This window comes from Camelus ferus, chromosome 11 (genome assembly GCF_009834535.1).
Source record: "Camelus ferus isolate YT-003-E chromosome 11, BCGSAC_Cfer_1.0, whole genome shotgun sequence".
Taxonomy (NCBI): Eukaryota; Metazoa; Chordata; class Mammalia; order Artiodactyla; family Camelidae; genus Camelus; species Camelus ferus.
In genome coordinates, this window is record NC_045706.1 from 35035992 (window position 1) to 35059057 (window position 23066).

The 23066-nt window shown below is 34.2% G+C and overlaps 1 protein-coding gene across 2 annotated transcripts in view; it reads left to right on the plus strand.

Moving 5' to 3' along the window:
- Positions 1-4: 4 nt before the first annotated feature.
- The window catches only part of ATAD1 (ATPase family AAA domain containing 1), a 44088-nt gene continuing 21026 nt past the window's right edge, over positions 5-23066 (plus strand). Inside the window, exons 1-5 of one of the 2 annotated variants that reach the window (XM_006188915.3) lie at positions 5-109; positions 3667-3841; positions 15453-15551; positions 17449-17569; positions 18874-19074. In XM_006188915.3, coding sequence (XP_006188977.1) covers positions 3680-3841; positions 15453-15551; positions 17449-17569; positions 18874-19074 — 583 coding nt within the window. In that variant the 5' untranslated portion in view covers positions 5-109; positions 3667-3679. Of the gene's footprint in view, positions 110-3666; positions 3842-10799; positions 10883-15452; positions 15552-17448; positions 17570-18873; positions 19075-23066 lie in introns of those variants that run through there. The other variant, XM_014562757.2, reaches the window with a different exon arrangement.

Here is a 23066-nt window from a genome sequence, read left to right on the forward strand (position 1 = left end):
GCGAGGGGGCGGGTCGCTGCTCCCGCCGGAAGCGTTCTTTCCCAGGCAGCGTTTCCTTCCTGTGTGAGGCTGGCTGAGGGATCCTGCGGCCGCTGTTTCTGCCTTAGGGGTGAGTAGCAGGTTCTCACGGGGCTTCGTGGGATCTTCGAAGCATCACGCTGACCTCCTTTAGGGACCGGCGAAGGATCTGGGAAGCCGAGCAGGAAAGGTCACCTCGCCGTCCTCCCACGCCGCACCTCAGTGCCGCCCCCCAGCCTCCCCCAGCCCTTGGTATCCAGCGGATTAACCTCCAAGGGCGTCCCGGGCCTCGCCTTGGCTTCCGGCCCGGCCTGGGCCCTAAGTTCTCCGTTAGCGCTGCCCCCAAGAGTTAGACCATTTCCGAGGGCATCTCTGTAGGCAGCTGGGTCGCTGCGGGGGCATGGGGTCGTCCCGGCGACCTCAGAATCGGGGTCCTAGGCAAAGACCAATGGAATGAGCCGAGTCTGATTGTATCACGGGCACCGCTACCACCTAGTGCAAAAGTGAAGGTGGTTCTTCCGGCCTAGACACGCTTTCGCGGAGGATAGTGCTGTTGATAACAATGTGTCCTTTATGTGAAGGTTGGCAGGCTTTCCTTGTCATAGGCGATGTTCATAGGGCATTATATCTGCAAAACTAGGACTTCTGGGGTAGAGACAAACTTTGTAGAACACTGCAATGAATTAGGGGAGAAATGATATGGTATGAGTACTATACTTTCTGTCCTTAATCTGTCAGTAAACTGCTCATTGGCCAGGTGGTACGACTTTATAAAGTTTTCTACCCTGAAATGGAGAACTCTTTAAGATGAAACTATCTCGTATCATGTTTGCCTAACAGATAACTCTGAATTACAGTGTTTTGCCATATTTCTTAGTTGTACATGGCACCATCTATGTTTATGTGCATCTTTGTGTATTCATTTTGTTGATCCTAATGTTTATACAAAATTGAAATACAGTCCGTAGTGTTGTATGCACATGCAGCTTTTGTTATATATTCTGCTGTACTGATATAGTCACCGTAATGGCCTTACATTACAGGCATATCAATGTCATATGAATGATTGATGAGTGTATAATTAAGTACATATAGTTGCAACCTACAAGCAGGTGGAAGTTTCAGTTTCATTTCAGGATTTTGAAGTCATTTTAAAAGAGGGATGACTATTGTAGAAGTGGCTATAGGTCCAGAGTACTGTATTGCAGTTAATAATTTAAGTATAGGAAAATATATGCTTATCAGAGGTTTTTTGTCTTGATATTTTTTATTGGTTTAAAAATTGTTACCTTGATGACCGGGATGTGTACTGATAGCCCTAGTTGTTCATGTAGTTCAGTGAACATCCAGTAGATGGCAGTTTTATCACTACTAATTTAAACTTTAAATAAATGAAAACGTTTTATTCATTCAAATATCACTAGTTTAAGTTAGTAAACCTTTATTTTGCCTATTGGTTTATTTTCATCTATGAATAATGCTCCCACATGATACCACATATTCCAACTGATTTTTTTTCTCAAATTTATTGTGTTGGAATAAAGGCTAGAGAAGACAAATTTTCATTTTCTGTAAGAAGTAGAGTATTGTTAACACATTTTGAGGAATCCATGCTGATGGAAGAAAGCACACTTTGATTTATTCCATGAGAAATTTTAACTAGGTGGCTTCTCTCTAGCTTTATTTTTAAAAATATAATAATAACTGGACTGTGCATTTCTTGAGTAAAATAACTGTATCTTAACCATTATTGTATACCCAGTATATAGTAGGCATTATATATACATGCTCAATAAGTGCTTTATTGTATGAATTGAATCATTTAACATCCCTAGGCCAGTTTCTTCATCCAGAATGAAGGCTTTCAGTTATTTAGTTGTTAAGCTTAAGTTAAATAATCTATTACTGTGAAGTCAGTGGCTCCTAGTAATGCAGAAGTTTGGAATCCTTGTCTTTTCTTTTGGAAGTCATTCAAAAGTCTGGCAGCAATTTTGTTGAAATGATTGAATGGGAGGTTTTTCTGCTGTTGCAGTTTAACTGTTGAGCAGATGATTATTGAATAGAGTCTTTTGTATGTGACAGTTATAAAAACGGGTAAGATATAAATTCTGTTGATAAGGATTTAAACTCTAGTTGAGTAGAATAAATATTACATAAGTTCAGTAAGAGGACCAAATGAATATTATAGAGGATTAATGTGATCTGAAAGCCTTCAGAGTGCATGTGAAATTGATTTTTGAAGTTTGGATAGAATTTGACTAATTCTAGATGGAGAGAAATGACCCATCCAGGGTACTGTGCAGATATGCTGGAAGGAAAATACATGTGGCCTTTTCAGATGCCAGTGACTCCAGTATTGAGAGTTGCTGTTGAGAAGTAGTGGAGAACTGAAAAGTGGCTTTAAAGTTGCTCTTTGGGGCTAGATTGGTATAGTCTTGAATGCTTGGGAATCCTGTAAATAAAGGGAATGCTTTGGGATCTTTTTGTTAGGGAGAAGGAGATATCTAAGAGGAATTAGAAACTATTGGAGCTATTCCAGAGACAGGCAAGTGAAGAGAATCTTTAATAACTGAACAGTAGTAGTGAGAAAAGAAACAATAATTTTAGAGCTGGAACGACCACAGATGTTAATCTGCGAAACGTCTGATTTTTACCTGTTTCTGAGCCAACTGTGTAAATTCTGATTTATTCCTTTTCATGAGTGCAAAATATACATTCCTTCTTCCCCACCCCCATATCATATAGCATTCAGCATAGTCCTGTGCTATGAGAGTATAATGACATTATTTGAGGCTGAGATTCTATCTCCAATAATGTGACAGTCGCATCATCCTTAACAAGCTATTTCTACAGGGTGGGCATTGTCGTTGACACAGGTGTACATGCCTCTTGTAAGCCAAGCTGTAGTTGGTGTAGCTGCTCAGGCATATCTGTCAAAGTAGGCACGTTGCCTTCTTTTTCCCTCTTTATTTTGGGTGAGAACTTGTATTCTTGTGGCTCAAACATTTTGAAGATTCTGTTGCTTCATATTTAGCTAAATTGTTGGAAATAATACGATGGCTCAAAAAATTTAATGTCACTTATTAATTGAGAAAATGACATGTATAAATTTCAGCGAAACTTGGAAGCCTTTAAAAGAAAATATGATGGAAAAGTGAGTCCATTCACAGTTTGTATTTCACTCAGAAATTACCTGGTATGTATTACACTTCATAGAAATTCTTACCAACACATTAGTAAAGTATTTCGTTTTGGGGCTGGCTTTTTTCAGTTGGATTAGTGTTATAGTCATTATTTTTCTGTATTCTCTGAAATAGTTATTTAAAAGCTATTTAAAAGAGGAAATGCTTTAAAATGTTTACTGTGTTTTTCAAATAGAGTTATTGTCTACTTAAATTATATGAGCTTTTAGAAAAGTTTATTAAAAATTCTGATTAAATAAACCTGAATTTCCAAGAGGAGCTTAAAATGTGTTTGTTTTCTTCACATTTAAAAATCTGTTTATCTTTAAATAAAACACTTTTTAAGGTACGTAATGTTAAATTTGACTAGAAGTTAGTTTTTCTTGCCTAGTTTATGCCACCTATCAGTCTCCCAGTTTTAATGAATCTAGTTATTACCTAGTGACATTTCTGTTTGTTTTTTAAGGTTAACAATCAAGATGGTACATGCTGAAGCCTTTTCTCGTCCCTTGAGTCGGAATGAAGTTGTTGGTTTAATTTTCCGTTTGACAATATTTGGTGCAGTAACATACTTTACAATCAAATGGATGGTAGATGCAATTGATCCAACCAGAAAGCAAAAAGTAGAAGCTCAGAAACAGGTATGATTAAAATATTTGAGAATCATCTTTCTTGGAGCTAGCAAATATTTTCCCATAAAACTAAGGATATAGTAGAGTCATAAATTAATGAGAAATTATGTATGACCCATGTAGAAATGTGTTTTTATGTAATATTTAACTTCATCCCTAAAAACGTGTTTGCTTCTCAAATCCTTTTTGACTATTTAAGCATTTTATCAGAAGAAAAAATGATAAAGAATAAAAGTACTATACAATTTTGTTATTAATATCTTAAATCATTTTTGTCAGCTTGTAAATGAAGGAATCTAGATAAAATTTTTCAACAGACTAAACAAAAAATTTTATCTTCTGTAATGGTATGTATTATACTTTGTGTGACATTTGAAATGTGAGTAATACTGACAAGCTGTCAGTCTTACAGACTTACAAACTATGAATTTCTGATTAAGGGATTGCTAAAAATGTTGTTATTAATATAAGTTTATAGTATTTCTTTTTTCAGCTGTTGCCTCTTAAGGTTATTTTCTTACTAGGATGATAAATTTTTTTGGTTTCTATTCTTCCTCAAAAAATAAAAGCCTTACAGGAATCTTTCACATTTTTCATGCTGTTTGAGGGCAGAATGTTCATATTCATGGATTTTTAGCGTTCTTCTGTGAGTTTTGACTTTGATGCATTCAGTAAACAGTCATTGAGCTGCTAGCAAATGCTTGATGCCAAGGATAAAAGATGAATAAATCTTATTCTTTCAAAAAGCTTAAGGCTAGTTTGGGAAACTGGGATGTAAATAATTGACTGCTCTATAATGCTGTGCATAGCTCTTAAATTATGCTTACTGTATAGATCTGAGAAACAATTTGGACAGTTGTCAGTTTTTTCCCCTGAATTTGCTAATAAAATAGTTGACTCAAGGTCTAGGTTATATCATCATATCAGTCAATTCAGAATTCTCTAGGAAGTCTGAGCAGTGTAATTTTTTTTTAATTTGAGTATATCCATGTGTCAACCTAAGTGCAATTCCCCCCTCCCCATCTGACTCAGGAAAGTCAGCTTAAATCTGAGGTCAAAATATTAATTAGTCATATCATTTTCACAGTTTTTGAAAGCAGAGATGTGACTTCAAACAGAATTTTGCTGTTTATTTTTCTTGGCTTCTTAGAGCTCCTGGAACACACGTGTAGAAGACATGGAGGAAACCAAATATTTAATAGATATTTAAGCAATACATAAATGGATTATTATCATTAATCTTTTTGTGACAGTTTCAATATGATACACATTGAAAAGTATGTGTATAGTATTGTTCTAAATGTCAGGCATATGAAGTGTTAGACACTACATCTGCTCTTTAGTGCCCAGGGTAAGGAGAAAAGACTTGTCCATGACAATATAAATTTATGACAGTAAGTAGCATATTCTAATTGCCTAAAGAGTAGACAGAAGCTATAGCATTTAGAGAAAGTATTCACTAATGATTGGGACAGTTGAGGATGGCTTCATGAAAGAGCTTGACTTTAGAATAGGCAAAGACAATTTTAAGTAGAAAGAAAATCACGAACAGAGTTGTGATGGGGCTAACGATAATAAGAACTGTTAAAAGAAGAGTAAATAGACTAGTCAGTTTGGAGTAGAGGGTTTGCACAACTAACTAGTAGAACTTAGAGGGAGAAGTAAGGGGCTAAATGATAAAGGACCTTAAGTATAAACTCAGGGAACAGAGTGCTGATCTTTCCTTACTCAGTCCTAATGTTTTCATGGGTGGACAGAGGCTGATAAAAAATGCCACAGAATTTGAGAAGTCCATTATCATTTAACTAGGAGACATGCTTTTTGCTTGACTTGGGGCTACAGCTTCTCTGTTACCCTTTCTCTTTTCTTTCCTTACCTCCCTGGCCAACTACTTATTGAAATATGCTCTTGATCAGTTGAAGTCTCCTGTATAACCAGTGGTAAACCATTAAAGATTTTTGAGTAGGTAGGTGATAACGTACAGCAGTGTTTTAAGGATAATTCACCTTACAGTATCATGTAACAAGAATTGGAACCAGGGGGGCTAGAAGTGAGGTCTCTGTTGGTTATAGACTGCAATAATCCTGGTCAAGACCTAGAATAAGCGGGTAACAAAAGGAATGGAATGCTGGAAGGACCTTATGATGATAGGGAAAAGAATAAGGACATCTTACAGATGAATCCAAGATTTGTCTGGGTCCTCAAAGACTCATAGGATCTTTTATAGAGTTCTAGAATCTTTAGATAGGGCAAGCTTATGGGAAGATGACATTTGATTTGAGCATATTGAGTATGTGTTGGTGCTATGGATCCAGGGGAAAATGTTCATTCAACAGGTGAAATTGTAGGTCTAGATCTCAGGAAAAAGGTCAGTCTCTGGAGGTTCCTTATCAGGTGCTCATAGTAGTTAGACTCATTAGAGCAGTGAGTCTCACTGAGATGGAGTAGGCCCCACGGCTATTCCTGGGAAGATACGTATCGTATCATTTGTGGGTTTTTTCCCCAGACTACTCTTCCACTTTCCTCCTGCCACCATCAAGATATATACATTCAAATATTTGTTGAGAGCTTATGTAGTTGTCACTATGATAGATGCTCATAACTGTACTGAGAGTGGTGAGGTCTCTAAAGGAGATGTTATAAAATAGAAATAGTCAGCTGAAGAGCAGGACTTCATTTAGGGAATGAGAAAGTTGATGTGAAGCCAGTGGAGAATGAATAGGTCAGTATGGGTAGCTAGGTACCTGCTGAAAACAACAATCCAGATAGGATACTTTAAATCTTAAAGGTATTTGTGAACTAACAAGAAAGTAAGATATTCAAGTAAAAAATTTAAGGCAAAAATTCAGAAAGGTAAGATGAGCTTGAGGCCAGCTTTCACATTGTGGGAATTTGCTGAAACTTGAAATTGAGTTTCTGTTTTTATGACCCAGAGGAACTCAGGATACAAAGCATAGTACTGATCTAAAGTGTGGAGCATCTCAGAGATGATATTCCCATAAATCTTTGACCCCAAAAGACAGCACCCTTTAATTTCATTAAAGACGAAAATACAGAAATGGTTTAGAAAGATAAAGTTAAGCCGTATACTAGTTGAGGTGACACATAAAATGCAGATACAGAAAGGTTGAAAATAAGAATTTGGAGCATGAAAATAGATCACAAATACAAAAAGAAGGCTGGTTGAACAAAAGTAAACTTTAAGGCAAAAATATAACTAAAAATATAACTAAAAATTCAGTTCACCAAGAAATAATAACATTTCTGTATGTGTGTGCATCTATTAATGTGGCATCAAAAGACATAAAGTAGAACTACAGGGAGAAATAACATATCCATCATCACAGTGGAAGATTTTAAACATTTCTTTCAATAATTGATGAAATATTTTGAGAAAATCAGTGAGTGTAGAAGATTTAAACAAATAACAAGCTTTATCTAGTGTCCATATATAGTACATTACATTTAAAACAAATGCAGAGTACATTTCAAGCATGCATGTAAGATTTGTGAAATTGAACCAAATATAATCTATTATAAAGCAAATCTGAAGTTTCATAGTACTAGTAGCGTATTTATTACATTCCCTGGCTATAGTGCAGTACAGTAAAATCATTAGAAATATCCAATAGGTTTAGAAAGTAGGAAACATTTCTAAATAGTTCCTAAGTAAAAGAAAACATAATAGAAATTTTAAAATATTTGTAATTGAATTAAACTTAAAATATTAAGTAGTATTTAGAGAGAAATTTATAGTCTTAAGTATTTATATTAGAAAGAAGGTAGGAAATAAAGTAAATATCCAACTTAAGCTGGAGAAAATATTTTAACAGAATGAAACCATAAATAACATAGTGAAAGAATGGGAATAATAAACATAAGATAAATTAATAGAAAATAGAATATACAATAGAGAATGAATAGAAATGTAGAAAATAAATACATAATGGAGAAAATCAGTAAAAGCAAAAAGTTGTTTATTTGAAAAGACTGATAAAATTGACACTTCTTTAAAACCAAGAAATAAATGAAGCCACCAATAAGTATTACTAGAAATGATAAAGGATGTAATTACAGATGCTGCAGACATTAAAAAGAAGGACAATAACTATGCCAACAAATTTGAAAACTTAAATAATATGGACAAACTTCAAAAATCATGAATTGCAGCAACATGGATGCTCCTGGAGAATATCATTCTAAGTGAAGTAAGCCAGAAGGAGAAAGAAAAATACCATATGAGATTGCTCATATGTGGAATCTAAAAAAAAAACAAACAAAACATAAATACAAAACAGAAACAGACTCACAGACATAGAATATAAACTTGTGGTTGCCAAGGGGGCGAGGGGTGGGAAGAGATAGACTGGGATTTCAAAATTGTAGAATAGATAAACAAGATTATACTGTATAGCACAGAGAAATATATACAAGATCTTATGGTAGCTCACAGAGAAAAAAAATGTGACAATGAATATATATATATATGTTCATGTATAACTGAAAAATTGTGCTCTACACTGGAATTTGACACAACATTGTAAAATGATTATAAATCAATAAAAAAAGTTTTAAAAAATCATGAATTACCATAACTGATTTAAGAATTAGAATACATGAATTGTTAGTTCCATAACTATGAAATAAATTAATATTGGAAAAATATATCCATAAAGAAGACTCCAGGCTTATAGAATTCTGCTGGCAAATTCTAGCAATATTTAAAGAAAAATTAATAATAGCAATTTTATAGAAACTCTTCCAGAGTGTAGAAAAAGAGAAGACACTCACCAAACCTTTTTATGAGGGTAGCATAAGAACAATTCCAAAACTTCTAGTGGGCTGTAATTTATCTCATTTGTGAATGAATGTAAAAATCTTAAACAAAATATTAGCAAGCTGAATTCAGCAGTGTGTAAAAAAGATAATAAATTGTGACCAGTTGGATTTATCCCAGGAATTAAAGGCTGGCTTCATTTGAGGAAAACAAAATACATGTATAATACTCTGTGTTAACATCTCAGTCAGTCAGACAATCAATGCAGAAAAAATCCTGTGTTAGTCAGACTTCTCAGTCAGTCAGACAATCAATGCAGTCAGTCAGACAATCAATGCAGAAAAAATCCTGTGTTAAAATTAAACATTCTTGATTTTTAGAAAATCTCTTAGTAAAATAGAAATAGAAGATAATGTCTTTAGCATGCTAGAATGAATTTACTTCAGGAAACATACTTCACAGTAAAAAATTGAAAACATTTTCTTTATGATTAGGAGCAAGTCAAAGAATCCTATTGTCATTGCTTCTATTTAACATTTTACTCATTACTAACTAGTGCATAAGTCAAGAAAAAAGATAAAAAGGTAGAAGTATTGGAAAAAAAGAAACTAAACAGTCATTATTCACAGGTCATATCATCTACAGAAAGCCAAAGAAAGTCTATAGATAAACTATCGGGATTAATAAGAGTTTAAGGGCTGCTGGATACTAAATCAATATTCAAAAGTCAACTATTTCTGGATACCTTCCACAGTTGGGAAATGGAATTTTTAAAAGGTAACTATTTACAATAGCATCAAAAAATATACAATAATTGGCAAACATTGTACAACACATTTATAGGGAAAATTGTGAAACTATTGAAGGCTTAAGTTAAATTCAGTGTCAGTCTAAAAATACCAAGAGGCTTTTTTTGTGTGTTGCATTTTTTTCCCCTAAAATTTATATTGAAGAATAAAGGTTTATGAATAGGCAAGACACCCCTGAAAAACAAGACGTGTTTATTAGGAGAGGAAGGATTTGCCTTGTTTTATAGTAAGACTTACGATAAAGCTTTACACAGTGTACTATTGGCACAGGGATGGATTGGCAAATTTAGTAGAAGAGAGTCCAGAAACAGTCCTATGCATTATATAGAAACGATGTGTGACACAGCTGGCTTTGCTTTGTACACTATTGGAGAAAGGATGGATTTTTCAATAATAATGATATTTAGACAGTTGGATCCATATAAGAGGAAATAAAATTTTATTTCTCTTTGATTCCATACGTAGTAATCACTTCCAGGGATTAAAGACTTAAATTTATTCATTAGACAAATATTCATTGAGCACCTACTCCATGATTCTTGATACCTCATCTCTGTGTTCTGAAGATACCCTTTTTATCTCTCCAATTTTGATAAAAGCACTTTAAAAATATAATAAATAACCAAAGGAGTAGGAATAAAGCCAGGATAATGTAAGTTATTCATACCAGTCTTTCCCACCTCAGCATACCTTGAAGTATACAAAAAACTGCAGGCTGTAATAGTGGTTCTTTTGTGGCAGTTGTGAAACATTAGAATTTGAGGACATTGGTGGGGTGTTAAATATGATTTTTAAAAGCTCCTTACATTCTCTCCTGTTATCTGTGAAATTACTTGTATGTGTAAAGTCACCAAAACAAAGGGGAAAAAAATTACAAAAGGTAATTGGTTGTAAATGTGTTATAAAATGATCTAGGAGAAAAAGAGGTTGTGAGGAATGTGATCGAAGAAAGTGATCAGTAAATTTATTGAAATTATTAAACTTGAAGAAAGCAGTTTCCATTCATTGGGGACAGCAAGTATAATTTGAAGTAAAAGAACATAGTCACTCCGGAGTTTGCTGGGTGAAAGGTAAAGAAGGAAAGGAAAAGAACTAGTGGAGGAGGTAGAGAGTTGCTGACAAAGAGGATGGAGGTAGGTTCTGAAAGAACTGGGAGGGGTTGGGATCAGTAGTTATGGGAATATTTTAAATAGAGTTAATTATTTTATTCTCAATGAAGGGGAGAGGTGTGTGGGAGTGGAGGAGATTTGGGACCTGCTGAGCTAAGTATGTGATCAGTGTTTAACGAAATAAATCATGGTAGATTATGAAATGTTACGGCATGATTGAAGAAAGCATGTTATTGGGAACTCAATTGTTTTGTTTTTATTAATTTTTTGAGGATTCCTCAGCAGCTTGGGAGCAGATAAAGTGAATGGTGGTGCTGAACCTGCTTTGAAGACAGGGCTAACTGGTGTAACAAATGTAAGGAATTTTATGTTTCTACAGAAGACGTTCTGTGGTTCAGGCCATTTAGGAAACCAAGTACTGCCAAATGAGGAATAATTTAGTTGGAGTACAGAAAGGAATTAAGCAATTAGAGTGCACATTGAGGACAAAGATGAGGTGTGAATGTGGGAGGGGAGAAAGGTATGACTTCTGTGGTCACAGAGGAAGAGCACTGAATGTAAAAATTTAGGTAACATTTTGAGATTACCAGATAATCCGTGGGCCTCATCTGAGTTTAAAGGCCATGCAGTTTTGAGATGAAAGGTAAAGGGTAACAGATGTGTTCAAACCAGAAACAGTAACCTAGAAGTAGTCTTCATTTGGATTAAACAGGATATTTGGAAACAATTTCTAGCCTGAAGACTTATGAAATGTGGGATATTTAATTGGTAATAAGGACATAATTTCAGCAGGGTTATACAGGGACCAGGAGTATTCTGGGCACATGCTGCTGTTGGATCATATTGGGGTGTAGCAGACGAGTTTTGATAGTTATGTCTGTGATGAAAATTGGGATGTAGAAAAATGGAATCTCTAGGTGTACTGTCTATTAAGGAACTTTCAAAGACAGGATGAATAACTTATTGATTGACCTCTTCTGGGCATTTATACATACAGTATTTTGTTTAGCATATTAATTATATACTATTTAATATTCCTGAGATTATAGTTTAGTTGTCAAGGACCTGGAAAGATTCACAACCTAGAATTCATGCACATGAAGGTCATATACTGTGACCTTAGTCATTTAACGTAATGTCTTCCTATTTTTAGTCCTATCGTTGATATTGTAGGCTTCAAAACTTTATTTCGGTTATTTTGATGGAAATAATAGATTAAATAGTTTGTGAAGGGATGGTACACGGAAATCTTAACATGGAACTCCTAACTGCCAAGGATTTTTAAGAGCAGCCATCACAGAAAGCCAATTACCATTTGGAAGAGCTAATATTTGTTGACACTAGAAAGCCATTGTGAACTGTGGCCCTAAAACTATGGTTACTGGAGCTGAGTCTTAGAAGACTGAGAAGCTGAAGTAAATAATGAAATTGAGATAGGAAATTAGTGAGGAATAAGCAGTTAGTGTTGTCTCAGAGGCCAAGGAGATAGATCGAAGTGATGAGGAAAGAAAAGCAACAAGAGAGAAACTTAAGAAAAAACCCAGTATATTGTAGTGTTTTATACACAAGCCTAGTAGAAAGCCATCTTATCCAGCAAGTTTTGGGATATACACGGTAAAGTCAGAAGAAAGATGTAAGTGTACTAACTCTTAAAGAGAAGATAATTATATCCACGTGTCTGGAAAAGAGTGTTTGTTAGAAATTTAATGTAAGTTTGTGGTAAAGGTTTATACTTAATATATAAAGATAATTATTCAAATTCTTTGCTATTTCCTATTTAAATGTATTTTTAAAACTTTGTATTGTTAATTTTCTCTATCTTCACTTAAATTGGAGTTCTTCAGCTGTGACCTCAGTAAAAGGTTTCTGATATAAGTTTAATTAGTTCATCTTTGCTTTTTCGCTCCTAACTTGTTATGTATGCCATCTCTTTCTAAAATTATTTTTCCAAAAGAGCCAATTTCATGAATCTTTTGGAACCTGAATGGAAGGAGTGTTTGTTTTCTGCTGCTCCTTTACTCCTTTTCCTCCTTCCTTATTCTAAGTAGAAATATTAGTTCACTCTTTCCTACCCCACTTCTTAACTTTAAAAATAATACTTCACATGGAGAAACAGTGAAATAGCTTGAAGGGATAAAAAGTACTATGAAAAAGATTGGTATACAGTAAAAAGTAAGTTTCCTTCTACCTCTGACTCCTCTCACCCGCAGGCTGCCAGTTTCCCTACATGTACAAAATGGGAGAAACATCCTTTAAAACCCAAGCAAACATTGGTGACTAGAAAATATAATTGTCATTTAGCTGTAAAGGAATGCATGAGCATAAGCCATTTTTCAAGTACTCCAGTCTTAACTTTGTTTTTCTTGGTATAACATTTTACAGATAGGGATTCAGTTAAAAGTGTCAAAGCTAAACAGTTGGATAACTTATTCCTGGAGCACAGTTTGGTATTGATATGGTATATTTTGGAGTGCTTTCTTTTCATTTGTTTATTAACCATGTTCTGCTCTCCCAAATGAGGAATGTTAGTGTTTCTACAGAAAATGAGCTTTGAAGTTAGACAAATCACGAGTTGAGCTCTGGTAATGCTAATTCCGAGCTGTGTAATCTTGGCAGTTCTTTCAATTTGTCTAACCCTTGAGTTCTTCATCTGAATAATGAGGATAGTAATAACTACTTCTCAGGATGTTTTCAAGGGTTGATTCCCTTTAAAGTACCCAGCACAGTGCCAGGCATGTGGTAGGGACTCAATAAATGTTAATTTTTTTTCTCTTTTCTATCAATGTTATTAATGCAACCCGGAGACATTGTTAAAGGAACTACTGTTGTGGGTAAAAGATTCTAGGTAAACTCGACTATCACCATTTTCCATCTCTGTAAACTAAATAACACAGTTGATGATTTTTATTTGGGAAATCCCAGATACAGATAAAGGTAGCAACAGGCAGTTATAGCCTAGAGTAAAATTTTAAGGGCAAGTAGCTAATTGGGGGGAAAGAATAGAGTTTCTTAAATATTGACATTTCAAGCCAGGTAATATGGGCAGAGGGTAAGCTATCCTGTGCCTTCTTGATTGTGCAGCAGCATTCTTGTCTCTGCTGCCTAGATGCTCTGCTTCGCCAGTAGCGCCCTCCCCCCTACTCAAGTGTGACAACCAAAAATATTTCCAGACATTGCCAAATCACTCCTGGTTAAGAACCACTGTTTTAGAGCATGGCCTGAAAAGGATACATGTGGAATGACTTCACATTTATGGAAGCACAATGAAAAGAGTAAATTAATGTTATTATACGTATGAAAAATAGGTTGTCTTTTGTAGCTGACACTTAAAAGATTTAAACTCAGTGAAAGAGAAGATATTTGTAAGAGAGAGATAAAAGAATCTGGAAAAGGATGCTTCATCCATTGATTCCATAATTTCACAGAGGGCTGGCTAAATAGGAAAAATGTGGTTCATAGCACTTTTTAAAAATGCTGTATTACTAGGATATGATCAATATATATCCTAATCCTCTCTCTGTAATGCTGTATGATGTGAATTTTTTTAAGAGCAGCAGTACCCCTGACAAAAAGCAAGATTTTATGTAGTAAAAAGTATTCTAGGAATAAAATAAAATAAAATAATAGCAATAAAAATTTAGGTAAATATGATTTATCAGAGAACCTTCATTTCTGAAAATGTTCATTTAATTGAAATTTGAGTATGTTATCTCTAGATTTTTAGGGAGTCTCTGGTGGTCACTAATTCCTATCATGTGTTTGGGGAAACCAAGACATTGTGTGTGATGGTTAGAGTATCATCTCTAGAGTTGGGACTGCCTGGATTCACATGTTGCTTTTTCCGTTTGCTAACTTTTAACCTAAGACAAATTACTTAGTCCAAGCTGAGCTCAGTTTCTTTTTCTGTGTTGGAGAAAAATTGTCCCTACCTCCAAGATCACTCTGAGGATTCAGTGAGTTAATCCATCCACAGTGTTTTGGCATAATATGTGGCACACTCAGTAAATGTTTACTCTCATTATTTTTATTTTAATTGAAAATCTTGTTGCATGGTAGAGCATATAGGTTTAAGGCTAGTTTTGCCCAGCTCTAGAAATATATGCAAGTATACCTCTAATTCAAAGTTATTTTTGTTATCTCTGGTTTGTCTAGCCCCAGGAAGTGACTTTAACTAAAAAGGGTAGAATCTCAGAACAATTTGAAATTAGATAGGCGTGAATACCTATTGTAGATACATGAGTAATTTTTTTAACTTTATTTTTTATTGAAGTGTAGTTACTGTACAGTGTTAGTTTCAGGTATACAACAGAGCGATTCAGTTACACATATACATATGTATATATATTTTCAGATTCTTTTCCATTATAGCTTATAAGAAATTGAATATGGTTCCCTGTGCTATATAGTAGGTCCTTGCTATTTATCTATTTTATATATAGAAATGTGATACATAGGTGATTTGAAGAAAGTCAGGCACCTGTTTTCAGATACTCTGTTAATTTAAGAGGAGAAACTCCAATTGTCCATTTCTTGGTATCCTTAACTCCTTGGTCTTTCATCTTGACATTTCATCTGCCCTGGCATGATAATCCTGCTAGGAAGGAGAAATCAAGGTGGGTCCTAGAGTCTCATTGGAGCTATGCTAGACCCTATATATATCTCTTTGACCACACACCCCATTTTTTTGTTTTCCCTCATTTCCTAAGAGCTGGTTTAAATTGCCCTGGTTTCTGTGGAGTAGACCTTCAAATCTTTTCTTTACTTAAGGATTTATGTTGGGGAAAGATGAAATCAAAGGGCATAAGAATATCCCTGGAAAATTCTTGTATGTCTGTTCCTTGCGTTTTAGACTTCACAGATACATGTTTTGGAGTGCCAGTGTCGAAATACCAAACTAAAAAAGGTTGCTTGTTTTTTCTTTCTAGGCAGAAAAATTAATGAAGCAAATTGGTGTCAAAAATGTGAAGCTTTCAGAGTATGAAATGAGTATTGCTGCTCATCTAGTAGACCCTCTTAACATGCATGTATGTATCTTTAATCTTATTTTTTTTTTTATTTTTTATTTTTTTGTCTAACGTTTTGTGTCAAGGGTCCCAAGGACCACAACCAAGTTTGAAGATTCTCTAGAGGAATCACAGGATTCAGTGTAGTCATAGTCATGGATATAATTTATTATGGCAAAAGGATACAAGGCAAAATCAGCAAAGAAAGAGAGGCATGGAAAGAAGTCTGGTGGAAATCAGACACAAACTTCCATGTCTTCTCCCAGTGAAGTCACACGGAATGCACTTAATTCTGCCAGCAGCAGGTTGTAAGAACACATATCAAATGCTGTCCCATCAAAGAAGCTCATTAGAGACTTAGGGCCCAGGGTTTTAATTGGAACTGGTCACATAGACTCCATCTTCTAATGTGTATCAAAATTCTAGACTCCCATAAGAAAAACAGGTATCCACTATGAACCATATTGTTTGCACAGTTTAGCTATTCTTATCAGGGAATGGCGGGAACTCTCCTAAAATCTAAGTTCCCATATTCCAGCCAAGGGCCAGCCTTGTTAAGCAGACCTTTCTAAGGATTATAGTCTCAGGCCTGCTATATTAACTTTTTTTGTGTGCACATCTGTTTAGTTAAAACTGTACCTTTATATATTCACTTTTCTGGTATATAAAATTACTGTTCTAAGTCATGTGGTTATTTGATTTGGAGTCTAAATCTAGATTTCTATTTACATTTAAGGTGTGATAGACAACACAAGATTCTGAATACCAGTTTTTCCATTCATGTCCTTGGCAAATTGTTTCCTCTTTGAGTTTCAGTTCCCTTGTGAATAATCCATGGATACTGTAATAGCTGCTCTACCTACTTTTAAAGGATTATTTTGAACATCAGATTAATGTAATTTATGAATTCTAAAATCCTATGAATATTTATAACAATAGATATAAATAAATAAATAGAGTGAAATATATATCCTTAGCTCCAAATCTAGAAAATAAAAATCTACAATGTCTATTAATATCTGCGTGCACAGAGATACATCATGCCCTTCCAGAATTAATCCTCCATTTGAATTTGATTTATAAATTTACAATGGCACTTTCTTGAAGCCCTACCTATATTGATTTCTGAGTAAGGCTATACTAATGGACTCAATTTTTTGTTACAGCTACAGTGAAAGTAGGTGATTTTTTTTTCAGATCTGGTTATAATTTTTAAACTTTTTTCTTAAGGTGAAAAATAAATAAATCTATTGTAAATATTGCTTCTGACCAGCCCCTTTAACTCTGCCAGATTACAGCTGGGTTGTTTTTGTTTTTTAGGTCTTTTTCAGTACCCCTCCCCCTAGATTTTTAGGTTGAGTCAGCAGGCTTTTAAAATACATAAGCTGTGTGAATTTTGAAAGCATGTATCCCTGTTTACTATTTAAAAAGACGTAAGTTTTGACACAGTTTTACTTTTGATTTATAAAATTCGTAAGCCCAGTTTGGTGAGTATAGACCTTATTTCTAAATTCATTCCTATTATGTTTGACAGCTTCTTGTGTGAATTAGGAACACTCCTGATGAGCTCTCCCCCATCAGTTAGTGCCAAGTTATCTGTCTGAGCTGGTTCTCAATCTTCTTGGCAGAGTATTTCTTCCTCTTAAATGGAGTGAATTTAGCTTGTTTAGGTCCCTGCAGAGTTTTGAGTGCTGCACCTAGTCTTTTTTTTTTTTTTTAATAGTAGATAATTGACTACTCCTTTTTGCGGTCCATAGTAGTTTAATAATTTGAGTATTGCTTAAAAGTGCTTATGTTAATATATCATTTTAAACTTTTGTTATTTATGTATAAAGCTTGCCATTTTGGAAGGAGTTTTTTCTACTTCAGTGAAAATACATTAGTTGTAAAAATTTATGTTGACCTTACCTTTTACCAGGTTACTTGGAGTGATATAGCAGGTTTAGATGATGTCATTACAGATCTGAAAGACACAGTCATCTTACCTATCAAAAAGAAGCATTTGTTTGAAAATTCCAGGCTTCTGCAGCCTCCAAAAGGTATGGTAAAAGTTTATTTTTGCTAAAGTATTAAAAATCTGGGAAGCATTGGAACTTTCTGCCATTATACAACTGGTGTTTTTGAAGTTGGATTTCAAGAGAATGCTAAGATACAGTGAACTGTTTTATGAATAATAAAATAATTGTTTTAAAATTTTTAAAGAAATAATTGTTCATTCCTCAGCTTCCAAATTTAGATAAAATTTTCCCTGTGGTTACATGTCAAAATAATCCTTTATTTCAAATTCATTTTTATTATTTACAAGAAAACAAAAATTTGGGAAATCAAGGATAAAAAAGAAATCCAAAGTAACAATATGGGTTTTTGTTTTCAAGGTAAGACTTCTTTTTGTTGTTTCATGATTCTAGTGATTATTTTTCCTCTTGGTAATTCTGTTTATTTTTAGATTGCAATTTTTTTTTTTTTGAATAGGAAATAGTGAACTACAGATGAACTAGAAGTTAAATACTATTTATGTTTAAAAAGAGAAACATTTTCTTACTCCTAGTTAGTAATTACTTTGAAAGCCTCGGAACTCAAGAATCGAAAGTATTTATAACTAGGTCCTTAAAGGTAATACTTTTGCTCTTCTTCATTTAAGTATTAATCATGTTTTAGGCTTATTAAAGGCAATTCAAATGGAGAGTACATGATGATTGATAGTGAGATCTTTAGAGTTGTGTTGCTATGGCTTTCAGATACAAATGCTGTCGTGTAGCTTATTTTTTCCCATCTAGTAGAAATTTTTCTTCATTGTATTGCCAAAACTAGGCAGGTTGCTAGTCAAGACTGAAATCAAATTATTAGACACATGCATTTCTCAAAAAAGTGGGATCTTTAGAAATATCAAAATAGTATAGGTTGAAGTTGTTTATAATCTTACTAATTTTGCAGCTATATCAGAAAGTGCATTAATTTATATTTCAAAGGTAATTAAAGCCAATATGTGTACATTTTTATGAAGTAGATAATTTAATTTTTTGTGCTATAGTGGTCTTAGTTTGTGAAGAGGGAGGGCATTAGATGATTTTGTCAACCATTGATCAAGTGGTGTGAGTTTGGATGTTAAGATGATTGTCTTTAATATCCTGAACTAGACCTTTTCACAAAGGGAGGAAGCACAGAGATGCTATAATTCCAAATACTTGTCATCACTGACATGAACTTAGAATATATCACCTTCCTTTCTACTATAAGAAAAGATAAAATGAAAGTGAATATTGGGAAAAATTTTAGTATAGGCAGAATTAATACTATGTTGATTATCACATAAACTAAAGCAAATATCTTGTTCTCTTTCCAGGTGTTCTTCTCTATGGACCTCCAGGCTGTGGTAAAACATTGATTGCCAAGGCTACAGCCAAAGAAGCAGGTTGTCGGTTTATTAACCTTCAGCCTTCAACACTGACTGATAAGTGGTATGGAGAATCTCAGAAACTGGCTGCTGCTGTTTTCTCCCTTGCCATAAAGCTACAGCCTTCCATCATCTTCATAGATGAAATAGGTATGCTTTGTTTTCTATGTAAGCATTTCAAAGGGTGGTGTTTAGATGACCAGATTTAGTTTTGTTTCTTTTTTTTAAATTTTATGTATTTAATTTTGTGGGGGGAGGAAAGTAATTAGTTTTATTTACTTATTTACTTTTTTTTTTTTTTTCCGAGGAGGTACTGGGGATTGAACCCAGAGTCTTTTGCATGCTAAGCATGCTTTCTACCACTTTGAGCTATACACTCCCCTCTCAGATTTAGTTTTTAGTATTTGTTTAGGCCAAATTAATAAAAGAGATAACCAACATCCTAATTTGCAATGTCTTACTTCTGTGTTATAGAATAAACCATAGTCTGTTTTTTCACCCCCTTGATACTTTTTTCTGTCTTTTCTCTTTTATAAACAGTATGCAGTGGACTTTCATGTACATGTTTCCTCATGCAGATATGTTTGTCCAGGGTACATGAAGTTGAACCATAAGGTTGTGTGATGTGTTTACCTTCAGCCTCACTGGGATGACCAGATCTTCAGAGTGGTCATACCCATTTTCACTCTGACCCGTGTATGGTTGGCTTGTACTGCCCCAGAACTTATTTTTTCAGACATTATTGTTAATTTTTGTCAATTTAAAGAGCAAGAATTATTATTGTTTTGTGTTTCCCTATTTACTAGTAAATTTGGGCATCTTTTAACATGTTGATTGGCCATTTAGGTTTCTTTGCTTATAAACTGCCAGTTTTTCTTTTGGGTTATTTGCATCTTTTTTAGTAATTCTTTGATGCTTTATTATGATTGCAAATATTTCTTAGACTGGCTTGTCTTTTCACTTTATGATAGTTTCTTTTACATTTAAATTTAAATGTAGTTATATTTATCAAGTCTTGTGTCTCGTTTACAAATCCCTTCACTACCTCCATAAATACTCTCTTTTTTAAAATACATAACATGAAGTAGGAATCCAGTTTTATACTTTTCCATATGGACAGCCAACTTATAAAACAGATCTTCTCTCCCTGAATGTCATGACCTTTATATTTGTGGACTTTTTCTACATTTTATCTATTATCTATATTTTTGTTATAATAAGCTATATATTATAATAAAGCTATAGTAATTAAACCTATAGTTTTGAATTACACTATTTTAATTATATGTAATATGATAGGCTATATAATAATAGAGAAAGATAGTTATAGATATAAAGTATTTTGCCTTGTGTATCTTTCTCATCAGTTTATTCCAGTTATTTTGGGGTTTTGCTTTGAATTTTGCACAAAAGAGCATATAGCTGGATTTTTTAAAATTTTAATCTAAGACTTTTTAACTGGGAAGTATAGTCAGTTTGCTTTCATTTTGATAGCTAATGTATTTAGGTTTATTTCTAACAGACAATTGTATGCTTTTTATTTACCAGTCTAGTGGGCTTTGGTGCTTTCTTTATTCCCTTTTCCCTGGTACGGGTTTAAAAGTTATATACAATTGACCCTTGAACAACACAGGTTTGAACTGAATGGGTCCATTTGTACGTGGATTTTTCTGATAGTGAATCCTATAGTGCTGCACGAACTGTAGACATGGAGGAGCCATGCATGTGGAGAGCCAGCTATAAATTGTGTGTAGACTTTGGATTGCAGGAGGGATCAGTGCCCCACCCCCACCTGGTTGAAGGGTCAGCTGTATTCTCTCTTAGCACACATTTAGCATAGCTACTTGTCTTAAAAGTCTAGGCTAATTGTTTCTCCCCTCCTCCCAAATAATACAGGGACCTTAGAACTTTTAAGTACTAATCATTCCTCTTATCTCTTACATGTTGTTAATGGCTTATCTTATTTTTTACTTTCCATATTAGTTATTTTTATACTGACTGCTTGTTTAGAGATCCACTGCCAGTTTTTTGGCTTACTATTGCTTCTTACACCTGCCTTTTCTGGATTTAATTTCCTTCTTACTGAAATCTGTTAAAATTCTTTCAGCAAAGATTATGAGTTCAGTGAATTTTGTGTGTCTTTTGTGTGAAAATGTGTTAATTTTGTCTCTACTTTTAAGTGGTACAGAATTAATATTCTTTCAACATTTTGAAGCTTGAAGTCCGTTGTCTTCTAATCTTTCTTGCTGCTTTTGAGAATTCTGCTCATAGCCTAATATTTCTTTGTAAGTAGTCTATCTTTTCTCTAGTTGCTATTGAATGTTGCAAGGCTTCTATATATATATATATTTTATGCAACTCTACTTAATTTTGAGTCATTTCCATAGTTTTAGCATCTGGTTCTCTGTTTCATCAGTTCTAAAACATACTGTCTTGTTTTGGGGTTTTTTTGCATTTTAACATCCCTGAAATTGGGGTAGCATGTTATAATTTAATTGGCAGTTTTTTCTTCTTTTAGTATCATAATTTAATTGGCAGCATTTAAAATTTTTTGTTTATACATAAAGTAATTGTGAAAGTCAAAAATCAATCAATCATTGAGTAAGTTACAAAAAGCAGTTCTTTGCTTGGCTATGTTTAATCTCACAATCATTGGGTTTGTAGTCTGTTGATTACATTTAAACTTGAGAAATTCTATGTTTCTCTGAGATTTATTTATTATCATTGTAGCTTGTTTTTTTGTTGGAATTCCAGTCCGTTTTGTCTTCAGAATTTAAAACATACTATTTTAATATAGTTTTTTTGGATCATTTTATTGTCTGAAATTCTACTCCTTTGTATCATTAACTCTCTCTTTCATAGTAACTTGTTTCCTTGTGTCATGTCTAACATTTGATTGCTTATGACTTATTTTTATATGAGAATTCTATGTTGCCTAAAACAATCTAGAGTAGTTTTTCTGTCTTCCACTTAGAGCCTTTCGGCTCTAATTTCTCAGCTTGGGTGTTCCTAGACTGAACGACAGTACAAATTTAGACTTCAAGCCTGAGAGAGAGAGCCCCTGTGGTCCTGGCTTTTAATTTTTCAGGGGGGATATATTTCCCCTCAGGGCCCAGGCCAAGACAGACAAGCTTCCTTAACTCCCTGTAGTGATGAGCAAAATTTTTTTCTTGTCTGTACTTTCTGTGAGTGTACATCGTTTTGAGTATCTTGGCTTCCACATGGAAGTTAACACCATGGCAGAACCTTCTAATGCTACCCATGCATACCTGTTGGGTACACAAGCACACACACAAATAGTGGCATAATCACCTCAAGTTCTCACCATTCTTGTTTTCAGTTCTCTTTTTTTCTGATCTTTTTCTTTCCTTCTTGCAATCTCAGATATTTATTAACTTCTTTTAGATTACTGGACTTTATTTTTTAGAATGGTTTTAAGTTTATAGAAAAACTGAGCAGAAAGTATAGAGAATTCTCATGTACCCCCTCCCCCCATACACGATTTCCCCTATTATCAGTACTTTGCATTAGTGTGATGCATTTATAATGATTAGTAAACCGGTATTGATAACGTTGTTACTAAAGTCCATAGTTTATATTAAGGTTCATTCTTTGTGTTGTACAGTTCTGTGGTCTTTGACAAGTGTGTAGTATCATATGTCTACCCTTACAGTATCACAATAATTTCACCACCCTGAAAGTCCCCCATGCTCCACCTATTCATTCCTCCCAAACTCCTCCCTCCCAAACTCCTGGCCACAGTGTCCTTATAGTTTTGCTTTATTCAGAATATCATATAGTTGGAATCATATAACATACAACTTTTTCAGACTGGCTTCTTTCACTTAGTAATATGCATTTAAGGTTCCTCCATATCTTTTTGTGGCTTGGTAGTTCATTTCTTTATATTGCTGAATAATATTCCATTGTTATGTTTGTACCACAGTTTGTTTATTCATTCGTCTAATAAAGGACATCTTGGTTGCTTCCAGTTTTGTGCTATTATGAAAAAGCTGCTAACAAAACAGATATACAAGATTTTGTGTGGACTTAAGTTTTCAACTCAACTGGGTAAATACCTAAGAGTACAGTTGCTGGATCAGATGGTAAATCTGTGTTTAACTTTGTAAGAAGCGACCAAA